Source organism: Gavialis gangeticus, unplaced genomic scaffold (assembly GCF_001723915.1).
Source record: "Gavialis gangeticus isolate Ggan-Ray unplaced genomic scaffold, GavGan_comp1, whole genome shotgun sequence".
NCBI lineage: Eukaryota > Metazoa > Chordata > Crocodylia > Gavialidae > Gavialis > Gavialis gangeticus.
Genome location: NW_017729031.1, coordinates 81,089,220 through 81,101,304, shown reverse-complemented (window position 1 = coordinate 81,101,304; position 12,085 = coordinate 81,089,220). Strand labels below are relative to the sequence as shown.

Genomic DNA, 12,085 nt, shown 5'->3' with positions numbered 1-12,085 from the left:
CCGGAGCCCGGACCTGCCGCCTCGGGCCGCGCGGGGCCGCGCCGGGGCGGGAAGGGGAGCGCGAGCGACCGGGAGCGTCGGAGGAGGCAGAGGAAAACTTTCCACCCTGGATTCGCTACTGCTCCTCCATGGCCAGAGCCCCGCGCAGCCCGCTTACACGCCGGCTGTGAGCAGTAAGTATCGCGGCGCGGCCCGCGGGGCTCCCGCTCCTCTCCGCGGGGCTTGCGCCGCCAGCCCTCTGGGCGCTGCCGAAAGTGTCCCGGAGCGGATGATGTCTCCTGCCTGCCCCGTCCCTGCCTGCCCCGCGGGACCCTCCTCCACCTGCCCTGGCCCCCGCAAGCCGCCGATGGAGTGAGGCCGCCGGGCGACGGGGACTGCTGTCCTGGGGTGCCGGCAGCCTGGAAGGGGGGGCTTCGCCCGCCGCCCGCTGCCCCCTCTGAAGTGTGCGTTGCTCTCTCTCTGCCTCTCTCTCTGTCTCTCTCTCTAGGTCCTTGCTCCTTTTATTGCGACCTGCCCGTGGGAACTTTGTCTCCCAGCCAAAGCAGCATGGAGCGGAGAAGCGAGAGCCCCTGCTTGAGGGACAGCCCGGACAGAGGCAGAGCCAGCCCCGATGTCAGGGGGCCTCCCCCCGTAAAGGTGGCCCGGCTGGAGCAGAACGGCAGCCCCATGGGGACCCGGGGGAGACCCAACGGCTCTGTGAGCAAGTCGGTGGGAGGTAACCATCCCGCACTACTACTGTCTGCAAGACAGGCTGCAGTCCGGTTCTGAGGAGGAGGGTGTCAGGGTTCACGGCGAAGCTTTCTGGCTTGGTGTAGGATTACAGGAAGTAGGTTGCAGATTGTCAGTGCCCCCCCATGCCCCTCATCAGGAGCCAGCAGCCTCCTTTCCTATGAGAGAGAGCAGTGGCTTACCCAGAGGGTGGCATTATTTGGGCATTTTGCCACTCGGAGCTGAGGTGTTGGCAGGCTTATGTCACAGCGACCAAACGGTTTTTAACTTTTCCTGGAAAGCTTTTAGCTGTTACACTCGACTCTGGTGTGAAAAGGGTGCACGTAAGGATTTCCTCTTGTGTCTTGTTTCTAACCAAATAATTATTAGAAGGCCTCTGTAGTCCCAGGTGAGGAAAGGCCTGATTTTAGTCCCGCTGCTGACCCAATGCATGGCAACAGGGTTGGGCCCAAATGGTCCAAGCCTCCTGAATAAAAATTCGTGCAACATTTGAAGGTAGAGAGAGACTGAAAGTGGGAGATCACGTTAAAATGGGTGTTCTTGAACAGGCTTGTTTTTAGAAGCCTTTTTTTTATTCTGCCTTCTGTAGTCCAGTTTATATATCAGGAAATAATTATGAGCAAAAATAAGCATCCAGGAAACTTAGATAGAGTTAGCATACAGTTGATTTCATTGGTGACTTTTATAAATGGCAGTATATACATTTACAGTTTTATGAATGGATTCTCAGAAGGGGAAGAAATTGCTACGGTGCTGGTGCCGGTATTCCTTGTACGCCTCAAGTCATTTTTAGAGAACTTCTGTGAATAGTTATTCAATCTTGAAGTAGTTCACTTTTTTGAAGAGGAAACAAGAAAACATAAATGCAAGGTTAGGATTCAGTTCTTTTAAAAAAATGTTAGACTGATTTTTGCAACATTGGCACAACTGTTCTCTACAATGCTTTAAATTTCACCGTGGTGTTGCTCTCTGCTGGTTGTTTAATTTGTGTTTATGGCACACTTCAGTGATGCAAGCAGCTGTATTTTTCAAGAAACTACTTATGCTAAACTCTCTAGTGACTTTTGTCCTGCTTTTTTCCTCTTAACTCCTTTGCTTTCTTGATTAACAGAGTATAACATTGCATTTGGCAAATACAAATTTGACATTTTTCAGCAGATCTGGGCATCTGAGAAAAACATTATGGGGCAGGCTGTGGACAGCTTTATGTGTAAAAAGGTAGTAACTGATGCATAAATGTGTTCACAGATTCTGTTGGTGATGTTATGGTTATTGTTCAAAATAGAATGGGCTATGGTGAGGGAGAATTAAGAGACACTTCGATATTGTCCTCATATAACTACACTATGTGAGGTTTATTTAGCAGTTTTACCCTTAGATGCTTATTTTAAATATACTTTGCTCAATAGTCTTTCTAATTGCTGAAGTTTGCTGACAGGCTGCAGTTTGTATTTGTCCAATCTTTGTAATCTGTATATTTACTTAATGGAGGGTAAGAAAGTTCATCAGCTTCTTGTGCTTTTGATGGGTTCATCCCTTTTTTAAAACCCTCATATTAGTTTGTATTCTTTAATGTGTTGAAAAGAAGAAACAGCTTTGCAGTTAAAAGACTTGCTGTTCTTTCTGTTAGTTCATGGAGAAATAATTAATTGGCTAATTGTGGGAGTCAGTTAACAATTTTCCCCCCCCCCCCCCCTTGAAAACCTAGAAAGACAGTTTTATAGCTCTGGAAGCCTTTCAGAAAACTAGAGTATTACAGCTACTTTATAAAGAAAGGATTAGAATTTGAAACTCTAAGGTCTCTTGTCTTGGAAATCCATTAAATACCCCTTGAAAAAGGATGATTTGAAACATTTTGGAATATAAATGTTGCTTTATAATTGTGACTCTGCTTTGCCAAAGGACGTTTACAAGGTTTTGTGATTTAAAATGGTACTTGGATCAAATCTGGCCTGTTGAAGTACGGAGCATTTCCCTCAGCTAACATGAATACTTTCATTTCTGAAGGCAAACTTTTAAGTTCATTTACTACTATCTGCTTTATTATAATCTAGATGTAGGCTGGAGTGTTAATGTAAAAATGTATGGGGAACTAAAATGTAGTATCCCCCCCTCCCTTTTTATGTTTTTAGGCAGCTTGCTTGAATCATAGGTTTAGGCTGTTCAGAGTTTATTTTGTTCATTATATCTTTTCCATATTGAAAGCAAGAACAGAATTTTTTTTGTCTAAATGCTGATCATGGATCTATAATGCTCAATGCTAAATTAGTTAAAGTATTTTTTATAAGATGATGGCACAGTTCAAGATTGATTTTTATTTTTTTTTAAGGTGGAAAAGCTTTCAGGGTAAAGTACTATAGCCTTTTCCCAGATACTTGTTACCTGTTTTCTTATTAAGATATGATTCTTGTGAATGTATTACCTTGGATTTGCATGACCAAGTAACATCTTTTGAAGGCAGACAGATGTTTTTAGAAGTTCACATGGCATCAAAATACACGCTGAAATGGTAGTAATTTTGTCGCTTTACTGTGATACTCAACTAAAAGCATTTACAGGTGACTTAATATTTTTAGTATGTGAGGATACTAGTAACAAACTTCTCTTCATGTAACTATTAATAAAAATGCTTTTCTAATGCTGGACATAAATGAAGATAATTCTGTAAAAGGAAACTATTGGAAGGTGCAATGCAGTTAAAAGACTTCAAAAACTTTGGCTGACATGTTTATAGTTTATAGATTATATTTTGTAAGTTTAAATAAGTGTTTTTTTAAAAAAAAAGTATAGTCTTTTCCAATAGAAAAAATATTTTAAAGGTTTTCCTAAATTAGAGGCAATTTAATTACAGTTTTTTTCATTTCATTTCATTTTTGTTAAAATTTGAAACCAACAGTAGATGCTAGAAAATAACAATTTCTACTGTTATCTTTTTCTTATTAGGCTCAAATAAGTAAGTGTTATAATGTATTTTTACTGCTAATTTATCTTTTTGATCTCTCTCATGGATATATATTCCTGTGTGCTGTCTTTGAAAATGGAGAAATATAATTTAAAATATCTGAAGCGATGATGTTACCAGAGGTCATCAGTCCCACATTTTATAATCTTAGTATTCATTTTAAAATGATTTCTGGGAGAAAGAAAGAAATCCTGACATGCATAGGTGTTTCTATTTTTTTCTGGATTTTTAGGTGAGAAAATATTAAATGGATCTTCTGTCCTGCAAATAAGTGCTCTGAACTGAAATTTGGCCTCCTGACTTTTTTGTTTATCTGTATGTACTTAATTCAGAAGTGAGAAACTGGGTTGATTTTTATTAGGGAACTTAAAAGTTTCTGTACTTTTTACAAGGTAGTTAGCTTCAGCCCGGTGTGTTAGTCCAGTTATGTTTTGCTCTGGTTAGCGCAGGTATTTCTAAAATGTTTCAGTAGTGATCTAAGCAGTTTGTTTGAGATTATGTATGTGATACGGGCACTCAGATGATCGTGAATGGCAGGTTTTAGAGAAAGTCCTTGGGAAAAAAGGCTAATATCTCTTTAAAAAACATGATGCCTCAGAGAGAGTTTAGAGAGAGCAAGAGTACTGCAGTGTTGATAGCTTTATATCCCTGTTGAGTAACATTCACTTACTAGAATTGACGTCTTCTCTCAGTTAGTAATTCACTCAATAAGGATTTGGGGGGGAAAAAGATGATTAATGACTAGGAAATTCATATTACAAAATTCTTGATTAAAACTTGTTAATCTTGTTTCTTTGTAAATAGAAATGTATGCATCTATATGTATTTTTAAGAGCATGGAAATCAAGTGCCCAAAGAATCTGAGTGCAACTATTAATATTTTAAAAGTGCTACTTAATGCTTCACTGCAGTTAACGAAACTATGGAACCAAAATCATGTTAAGTAATACAATCACTTTTTAGGCAGGACATAATTGTATAAAATTTGCTTGTTAAATTATTTTGAAGCCGCTTTAGTGACAACAAATTATTCTCCTGTGTTTAAAGTTAAGTGTTAAAACATGCAATTTATTTTAATTTATAAAATATGCATGGAAGAGAGAACTTTCAGACAGCTCTAACTAAATTAGGTGAGCAGTACTTTAACCTATCAGTATGGTTTAAACACTTTTATACAAAGCTACAGGTATTAAACAATCTTTTATACATAGTGTACTCCTTTGAGCTGTGCTGATAATTTTATGCTTTTGGTTGTTTTGAGATTTTAAAAATTAATATTTTAACATTTGGCAAAGATCTTGGGTACATCCCTGAAATCTTTTTTTTAAAAGTCTCCCACAACAGACAAAAATACCAGTCTTATGGTTAAGTGCTGTCTGTCAAAATTAGTGTCTTGCATCTAGTTTTACAACAGTACCTGAGTTATTCTTTGGTACCTTGTATCTCTTTTAAAGCTATAAAAACCTTACTCTTCTGGGGAGGCCCTGCTGTTACACCAAGGACTGAGAGATGGATCAAATTTACTACTGTATTCTTAATTATTGAGTATCAGTTTGAGCTCAATGTTATCTAACCTTAGTTAGTTCAATCTAATTGTCTGTATAGGAAACAGTCTAGATTAATAATATCTTTGCGCTATTTAAAAAGCACGTTTTGGTACCTGAAAGGACTGAGCATATCTGAGTATCGAAGTTATGATAGTTATGATAGAAAGCTGTATTACATTGGGAATTGACAGTACATTGTGATGCATTTTATGTGGGAGGCAGGTTTGCAGAACAGTTAGAAAATGTTATATTTTACTTGTTGTTCAATTAAAAGAAAAAGTAAATTTGGGGGATTTATATGTTACTAGCACATAGCAAAAACAAAACCTTAACCGATTTGAAGAGTAGGGGAAGGAAATAAGATGCTAACTTCTTTTCTTTCGTAATGTCAGATTGGTTGTTAAAAGTTAGTTTCTTTTTTTTTCCCTCTGAAAAATGTAATTCTTTCTTTTCTGATCATAGTGTATATTTTTTGCATAGCGTAAACTTAACAGTCACACTTTGGGGTCATCCACTGTATCATCTGTATTTTTGCTGAGGTAGAAAAATAGCCCTTCCCTATGTGTTTTCAATTCTTGGTCTGTTATTAAAATAAAGATATAGTTGGTTAAAATATATATGCAATTGAACATACACATTAAACAGAATATAGGGTATCCACCCATTTGGTGACCTAGGCATAATTTGATGTTTAGAGTAATTTTGGAACTCTAAGTTGCATCTACATAAAGCCACTGACCATTATGCATTTGAGACTTCAAGATTAGCTGTAATAAGATTTTTTTTTTCACCACAGCTGTTCAGCAGTAGCTATAGGCATCCTCCCCCCCCACCCCGCAGTAAATTACTAGATGCTGTTATACAAAGACATCATGAACTTTAGAAAAGAAAAGACACCAGCATCTTTGAGAAATTAAATATTCATTCTTCTTTTTCTTTTATAAACAAGGTGCTGACTCTATTTACTATCAATAGATAGGGCCGAACAGATTTACCATAAATTATTTACAGGACATTTTATTTTTGATAAGTGCTGTTTCTGTGAATTGATGGATCGTCCACCCTCTAGAATTGATTTGATAGACATGGAAGGATGATATATTTATACTAAAAGCTGCAGTTAGAGAATTTGGGTTATAGGAAATTAAATAGCTATATTTTCACAACCAAAATTTAGATGAAGAATTCAGACATCATATGAGAAGGGAAAAACTGTATTTAACTTTATTGTTATGGATAAACAAGTGCAGGTGAGGATAAAAAAAAATTCTTTCCCTGTTTACTTTAGAAGGCTTTAGTATTCCTATTGAAATTGTGTTGTGTAAAATAATTTATGAATATTTAGAAGTAGAGGGAAAGCTAGTTTCATTTAAGTGGAATGAAGTAGTGGCAATCTTTCTGCAAACAGGCAAATATCATGCTTTATACTTTTAATCTCTTCCCCAGACTTCCAGATAACACTGCCTAGCATTTTAATAAACTTGAACACGCTTAATTTTGGCAATGTGGACTACTAGGGTTATAGTGTAAATGTGTTTTATGAAGTTATGAAAGTACAATAACACATTCACTTTAATGCCATTTGCAGGGGTGAAAGGGAGACAGTGATCATATGGAACACATGTAAAGAGATGGGTTTTATCAAAAGCTTGTATATATAATATTGAAAAGAAACATAGTACATGGAAATATAAATTGGCATTTCTGATATTAATTTTGTAATTTACTCCAATTCTGCAGCTCATGTTCATAAAATTACTATGTAACCTGTTCTGAGAAATCTTAATTTTTTTATTCACAAAGTAGCCATGTTTGTTTTTTTTTTTTAAATGACAAACACACCTTGACCAAGCAGATTTTAAAATTTCAAAGTAACAGTGAAATATTAGATTGGTTGAATATATATTTTCTTTCCTCTTGAAATAGGATGCCTTCTGGAATAACTGAAAATAGTTAAAAGTAGGAAAGCTTTTCGTCTACATAAATGGCAAACTTGACAACTTTATAACTTTTTAATTAATATCTTTCAATTCATAACTCACTTAGATAGGATCTTTTGTTTTGGTTGTGTCAAGTCTTGCAGGAATCTTTCTGCCTGCTGGTAACAGTTGTTGCATTTCAAATGTAAAGGCCTAATTCTGAAAGTCACTAATGATAAGCCCCTCTGTAACTGACAGGAGTTGAAAGTGTTCAGTACATCATAGAATAGCTCAGCTCTTAACCAGGAATGGATTTAGTCTCTTTGTGCAGCTATCAAATGAGGTGTTCTCCTTTGGCAGCACAAAATAGAAGCTTTGAAAATAGCAGAACGTGTTAAAAATGCCTAGTTTTTCAGAGAGAAATGATGAACCAATCTGATGTTAATTGGTTCCTACTGTATCAACTATACTAAAACAGATGCATATATCCACATGAAAATCCTGCACTAAAAGTGAAGCTGGCGCAGGAACTAAAGCCGCAACTGACAAAAGCCAGTTGAGGATTTGTTGGCCTCGGAAAAAATATATTTTACAGCCTCTAGCCATGGTAAAAAAAATTGCCCTCTGTATTTAGGCTTGGTGTTTGTGTCTGTATGCTAATCGGCTAAAAAATCTTTTGTTGTGTTCCATAAAAATGCGTTTAAATTGATTAGTGGTACAAAATGCAGAAACTACATTTCCTTCTCAATTATAAAATGGCTAATGTTAGCCTGCTTGTTTTTGGTTTTTCCAGGCACCCACAACATGCTTAGTGTTTTAGTGCATTTTAAAAAAAGTTCTCTGCTATTAAATGGCAATCCTGTTGACACTATTGCAGTTTTGAAATGAATTCTTACAACATTGATTTATTTTTAAAATGTTTGTTAGGACCAATGCAACCTCTAGTAAATATCAAATATTTGAAGCAGACATTTTGTGGGTACTTTACTTTTCATGTTTAGTAACTGTATATTAGTAACAGGAGGAATTAGTTAAATATTTAGACTCCCATTTCCTTCAGATTTGAGCACTATATTTTATATAGAATATGGTTTATAAGTGACTAACTCATTTAAATCATCAGTAAAAGTTCAGATGATCTCTCTTAAAGACGAAACTAATTAAACCTATTCTAAAACTAAATTATTCAATTAATATAGAAAGTTTTCATTGTTCTATTGGACATCGGCACAATTATACAGACTAAAATGTGGCAAAGACTTTTGTTAATAATAACTTCCTTCTGATATGTTGAACAAATGTGAAATTTGATGGAGGACTAAGTTGCATCAGTTTTAAAAAATGAATAGAGCTTGAACAATAGAGATTATTATTTTAATTTGAATGGAAGTGGAAGGATAGCGTGTCTGCCCTAAAGGTTTATTTGACATAAGGTTACATTTCTAAATTATTAGTAGCTGTTACACGTGCAATAATGCTAAGAGAAATGGTACTATCATAGCTTGAATAGATTGTATGCAATTACCATGGGGACGGAGTAATTGAAAAGGGAGAAAAGCAGCTGTGGGATTTATGTTGATAACAGGTAGTACCTTTTTAGTCATCTTGCCTTAACTGGTGTTAAACCACCACCTTTTTCTATTCTATGGGTGGAGTGTTGTACACAAAATAATACATAGTGAGAATAATAGAATAATATACCTGCAGAAATGCCAACCAAACTAGAAAAGAAAGAAGGGAGCATAACGGAGAGGACTATCAGCGTACAGTTTTTATGAAATGTATTTCGTATGTCAGCCATGTACCAGTTAGTTACAAAATGTAATACTATTGTCTGTCCCTTAAAAGTGCTCTTTTGTTTTTTCAAAGATACATAGAGATATGAAGAGACTTTCTGTTGACTGTAAACCTTTTGAACAGTGCTGAATCTGTTTAGGACTATCAGTAGGATTTCTTCATATTAAAACCTGCTTTTTATTGGGCTTTAGGTGGAAGGTTACCTTCTTTTTCAAGACGATTTACTTATACTTGCATCTTAAGATCAAATATATTACCTCATATAACTGAGTATCACCGACATTTTGTTCATTTCAGTTAGAGCTATATGGTCTTACAAGTTGGTCATTTTGTTTTCCTTTGGACTAAAAGTTCAAATAAGTGGAAAAACTTAAATAAAATGCCATGGATTCTAATAATGTAAATTTATGGAGAGTATTTCTGGCATAAATATTGGTGATGGACATGCTTTGGAAACGAAGCATTTCACTTTTGAAACAGCAACCAGACTATTTATCCAAAGTCATATAAATTCATATTTTGTGCATACTTCAGTTTACATGCATTTTTGTTATTTATATATTAAAATAGATGTCCATAATTTTAAGCTTGATGTTTTGAATGGTTATTAAGCAACAGAGTTATAAATTATGAGTTTTAGATTACTTTGGAGTAAAAAGTGCTTTTTTATAATGTCTCTTCGTAACTTACAAATAACTTTTTGCCATAATACAAACATACTAGCATAGCAGCATGATAGATGTCTCTCTAAATATTGTAGTAAAAGAAAATGACTTGTATTCTGAGGCTGTGGATAGTTTATGTTGTTTTGGACCCATTTCCCAAGCAGTGATCGAAAACAGATTACAATAACAATTATACAGTCAGAAGATGCAATATCCATTTCTGTTTTAATTGAGTGGAAGAATAATAAAAACATCATTAAGAAAAATGAGGTGGACCTGTCATACACTCTACCAATTTTTAGTCTTAGAGAAAATGCAGAGTAACAGAAGTGCTTTTCTGTTGGGTTTTTTGCTTTTGGTTTTTGTTTTTAAAGCTTACTTCATCTTGTATGTTAGCTGAAGTCTGTATGATAGAAGATATTTGACTTTCTCAAGGGCAGATATGGACCCAAGCTTAGTAACGGGATACTTCCAAGATGTTTCATCTCTAGAGAGGCGTTATCTCTGTAGACATGTTTCGTTTAATAGCGGACACATTTTTTTCTGTCACCTGTTTGATTTTTCCTTTTGTTAATTAGCATTATATGAGACAGAATATCCCATTAGTTTATGTGGTTGACAGATATGATGGCTGAGTGAGGGGTGTGTATTTAGGAAGAGTATTCTATTCCTTTGAAAACAAAACAGAGCTTCTATATCTCTGAACGAACCTTTTCATATGTTACAGAAACTCATCCCTCACAAAGCTGTTGGGTTTACTTACCTTAGAAACAACAAAACCACTTAAAACCATCATTGGATAAACCTGTACTAGCATTATACTATGTTAAATCATCTAACCATCATGAGCTTTTGACTAAAGCTTTAGTGAACAGGAGGGCTTTGAGTTGGACCATGGAAATTGACAACCTTGGGCTTTGTTGCATCAGAAGAAGGAGCCAGTTCCAGAATTAAGGGCCCTGTGATTGTGAGAACCTTGCTCTCTTATTTTCTGTATGTAAACTGAAGTACCTGTAGCAGAAAAAAACACTCCTACTACTGAGGAATGTTGAGAGAGCATCTCTTTGGGAGCGTTGGCACTGGTTCTATACCATGCATCTTTTTAAATAAAAACATGGAGTTGCGTTTTGAAGTACACTAGGAGAGGTAGTTATCTGTGTTAATCTGAAATGAGGTTGAGTTCACAAAAGCTCATGCTATTTATGTAAGGTGCATAACTATCCTGCCTTCTGCTTGAGTAAATTGGGAGCCAGTGCAGACTTTGCAGAAGGGTTGTAGTCATCTGTCTTTACAGTTAACAGCTCTAAGAGAGTGGATGTGTTCTGCACTAGTTCAGGCGTGTGATTCTTGAGGTAGAGGGTAGCCCATGTGGCAGTAATCCATACAGGAGAGACCAGAAGGCATGGAGGAATTACTTTTACAAATGAACCGGCATATTGTAAGGCTCCCTCAGCAATTTCTTTTCCCTTCTGGAAGAGTATATATTTACTTTGAGAAGCTGTAGTACCCATTAAATGTAGATCCTCTCCTTTGTAGCCTGTTTGGTAAGAGGTGATGGGTGTTAAAAACTGCACGGTAAATGTGAAGTGCTAGCTCCTGGAAGTGAGCATTACTAAGAAGGGTGACATGTTCATTTGGGCCATGGTGCCTGTGGCTTCCTTGTCTTCAGATGGCTGCACTTTCTTCTTTTCTGCTGCCCTCCAGAAAAATGCAGTCATATGAACACAAATCAAAAGCTCTCTGCACTGTGTATGAGGGACAAGCTGGAAAAGGAAGTTTTCCTAATGCACATTAAATTTAGTACTTCTAAGGTGAGGTATTAAGCAAATGTGCATTTGGCTGCCTTAATGTGCACTAGTGAATGCACATGGTTTTTAAGGAATCAGAACTCATGGCAGACATTAATATCTTTTATTAGACCAACTAGATATTTGCCAAAGTGTTTCTTTATTTGCAAGCTTTTGAGCATACTCACTCTTCTTCAGGCATAGGAGAATGCAAAGATTGTAAACTTTCTCAAAGGTGGAAATGAAAATTCGTATTTTACGGGGGAGCTGAAAGTGTCGTAAGATCTCCTGGATGGAATAGTTCATTTTGTGCAATTAGGCTCAGATAAAAGTTAGAACAGTTTATTTCCCTAAATGTTGTCTGGTGTTAAGCAGGATATTGAATTATGTTTTCTTTTGGTTATGATATTCATATTTCCCAAGAGGATGGTGTGATGGATGCTCTCCTGGACAGGAGATTCTCTTGTGTTGACGTACATTGAGCTCTGTGAACATGCAGATTGAACTGGAACAATAGGCAGGAACCAGGGTGTCAGCTTTCAGGTTGCTCCAAGGTGGTGAATTTCGTTCCTTCCTGTAAAATTATGAACTTTTCATTAAAGAAGGCTAAAATTCAGTATCTTCCATGTTTCAGGAACACAGGTTGTAGCCGTATATTGGTCTGCATGCAAAAGGAATC

General features: G+C 36.6%; 1 protein-coding gene across 8 annotated transcripts in view; it reads left to right on the top strand.

The window, feature by feature from the left end:
* SATB2 (SATB homeobox 2) overlaps positions 1-12,085 on the top strand; it is a 197,697-nt gene that overhangs the window by 1,814 nt on the left and 183,798 nt on the right. For 3 of the 8 annotated variants that reach the window (XM_019523161.1, XM_019523165.1, XM_019523162.1), the window contains exons 1-2: positions 89-173; positions 488-715. In XM_019523161.1, coding sequence (XP_019378706.1) covers positions 547-715 — 169 coding nt within the window. In that variant the 5' untranslated portion in view covers positions 89-173; positions 488-546. Of the gene's footprint in view, positions 1-6; positions 174-288; positions 352-487; positions 716-874; positions 1,053-1,576; positions 1,600-12,085 lie in introns of those variants that run through there. The other 5 variants (XM_019523163.1, XM_019523167.1, XM_019523164.1 and 2 more) reach the window with 5 other exon arrangements.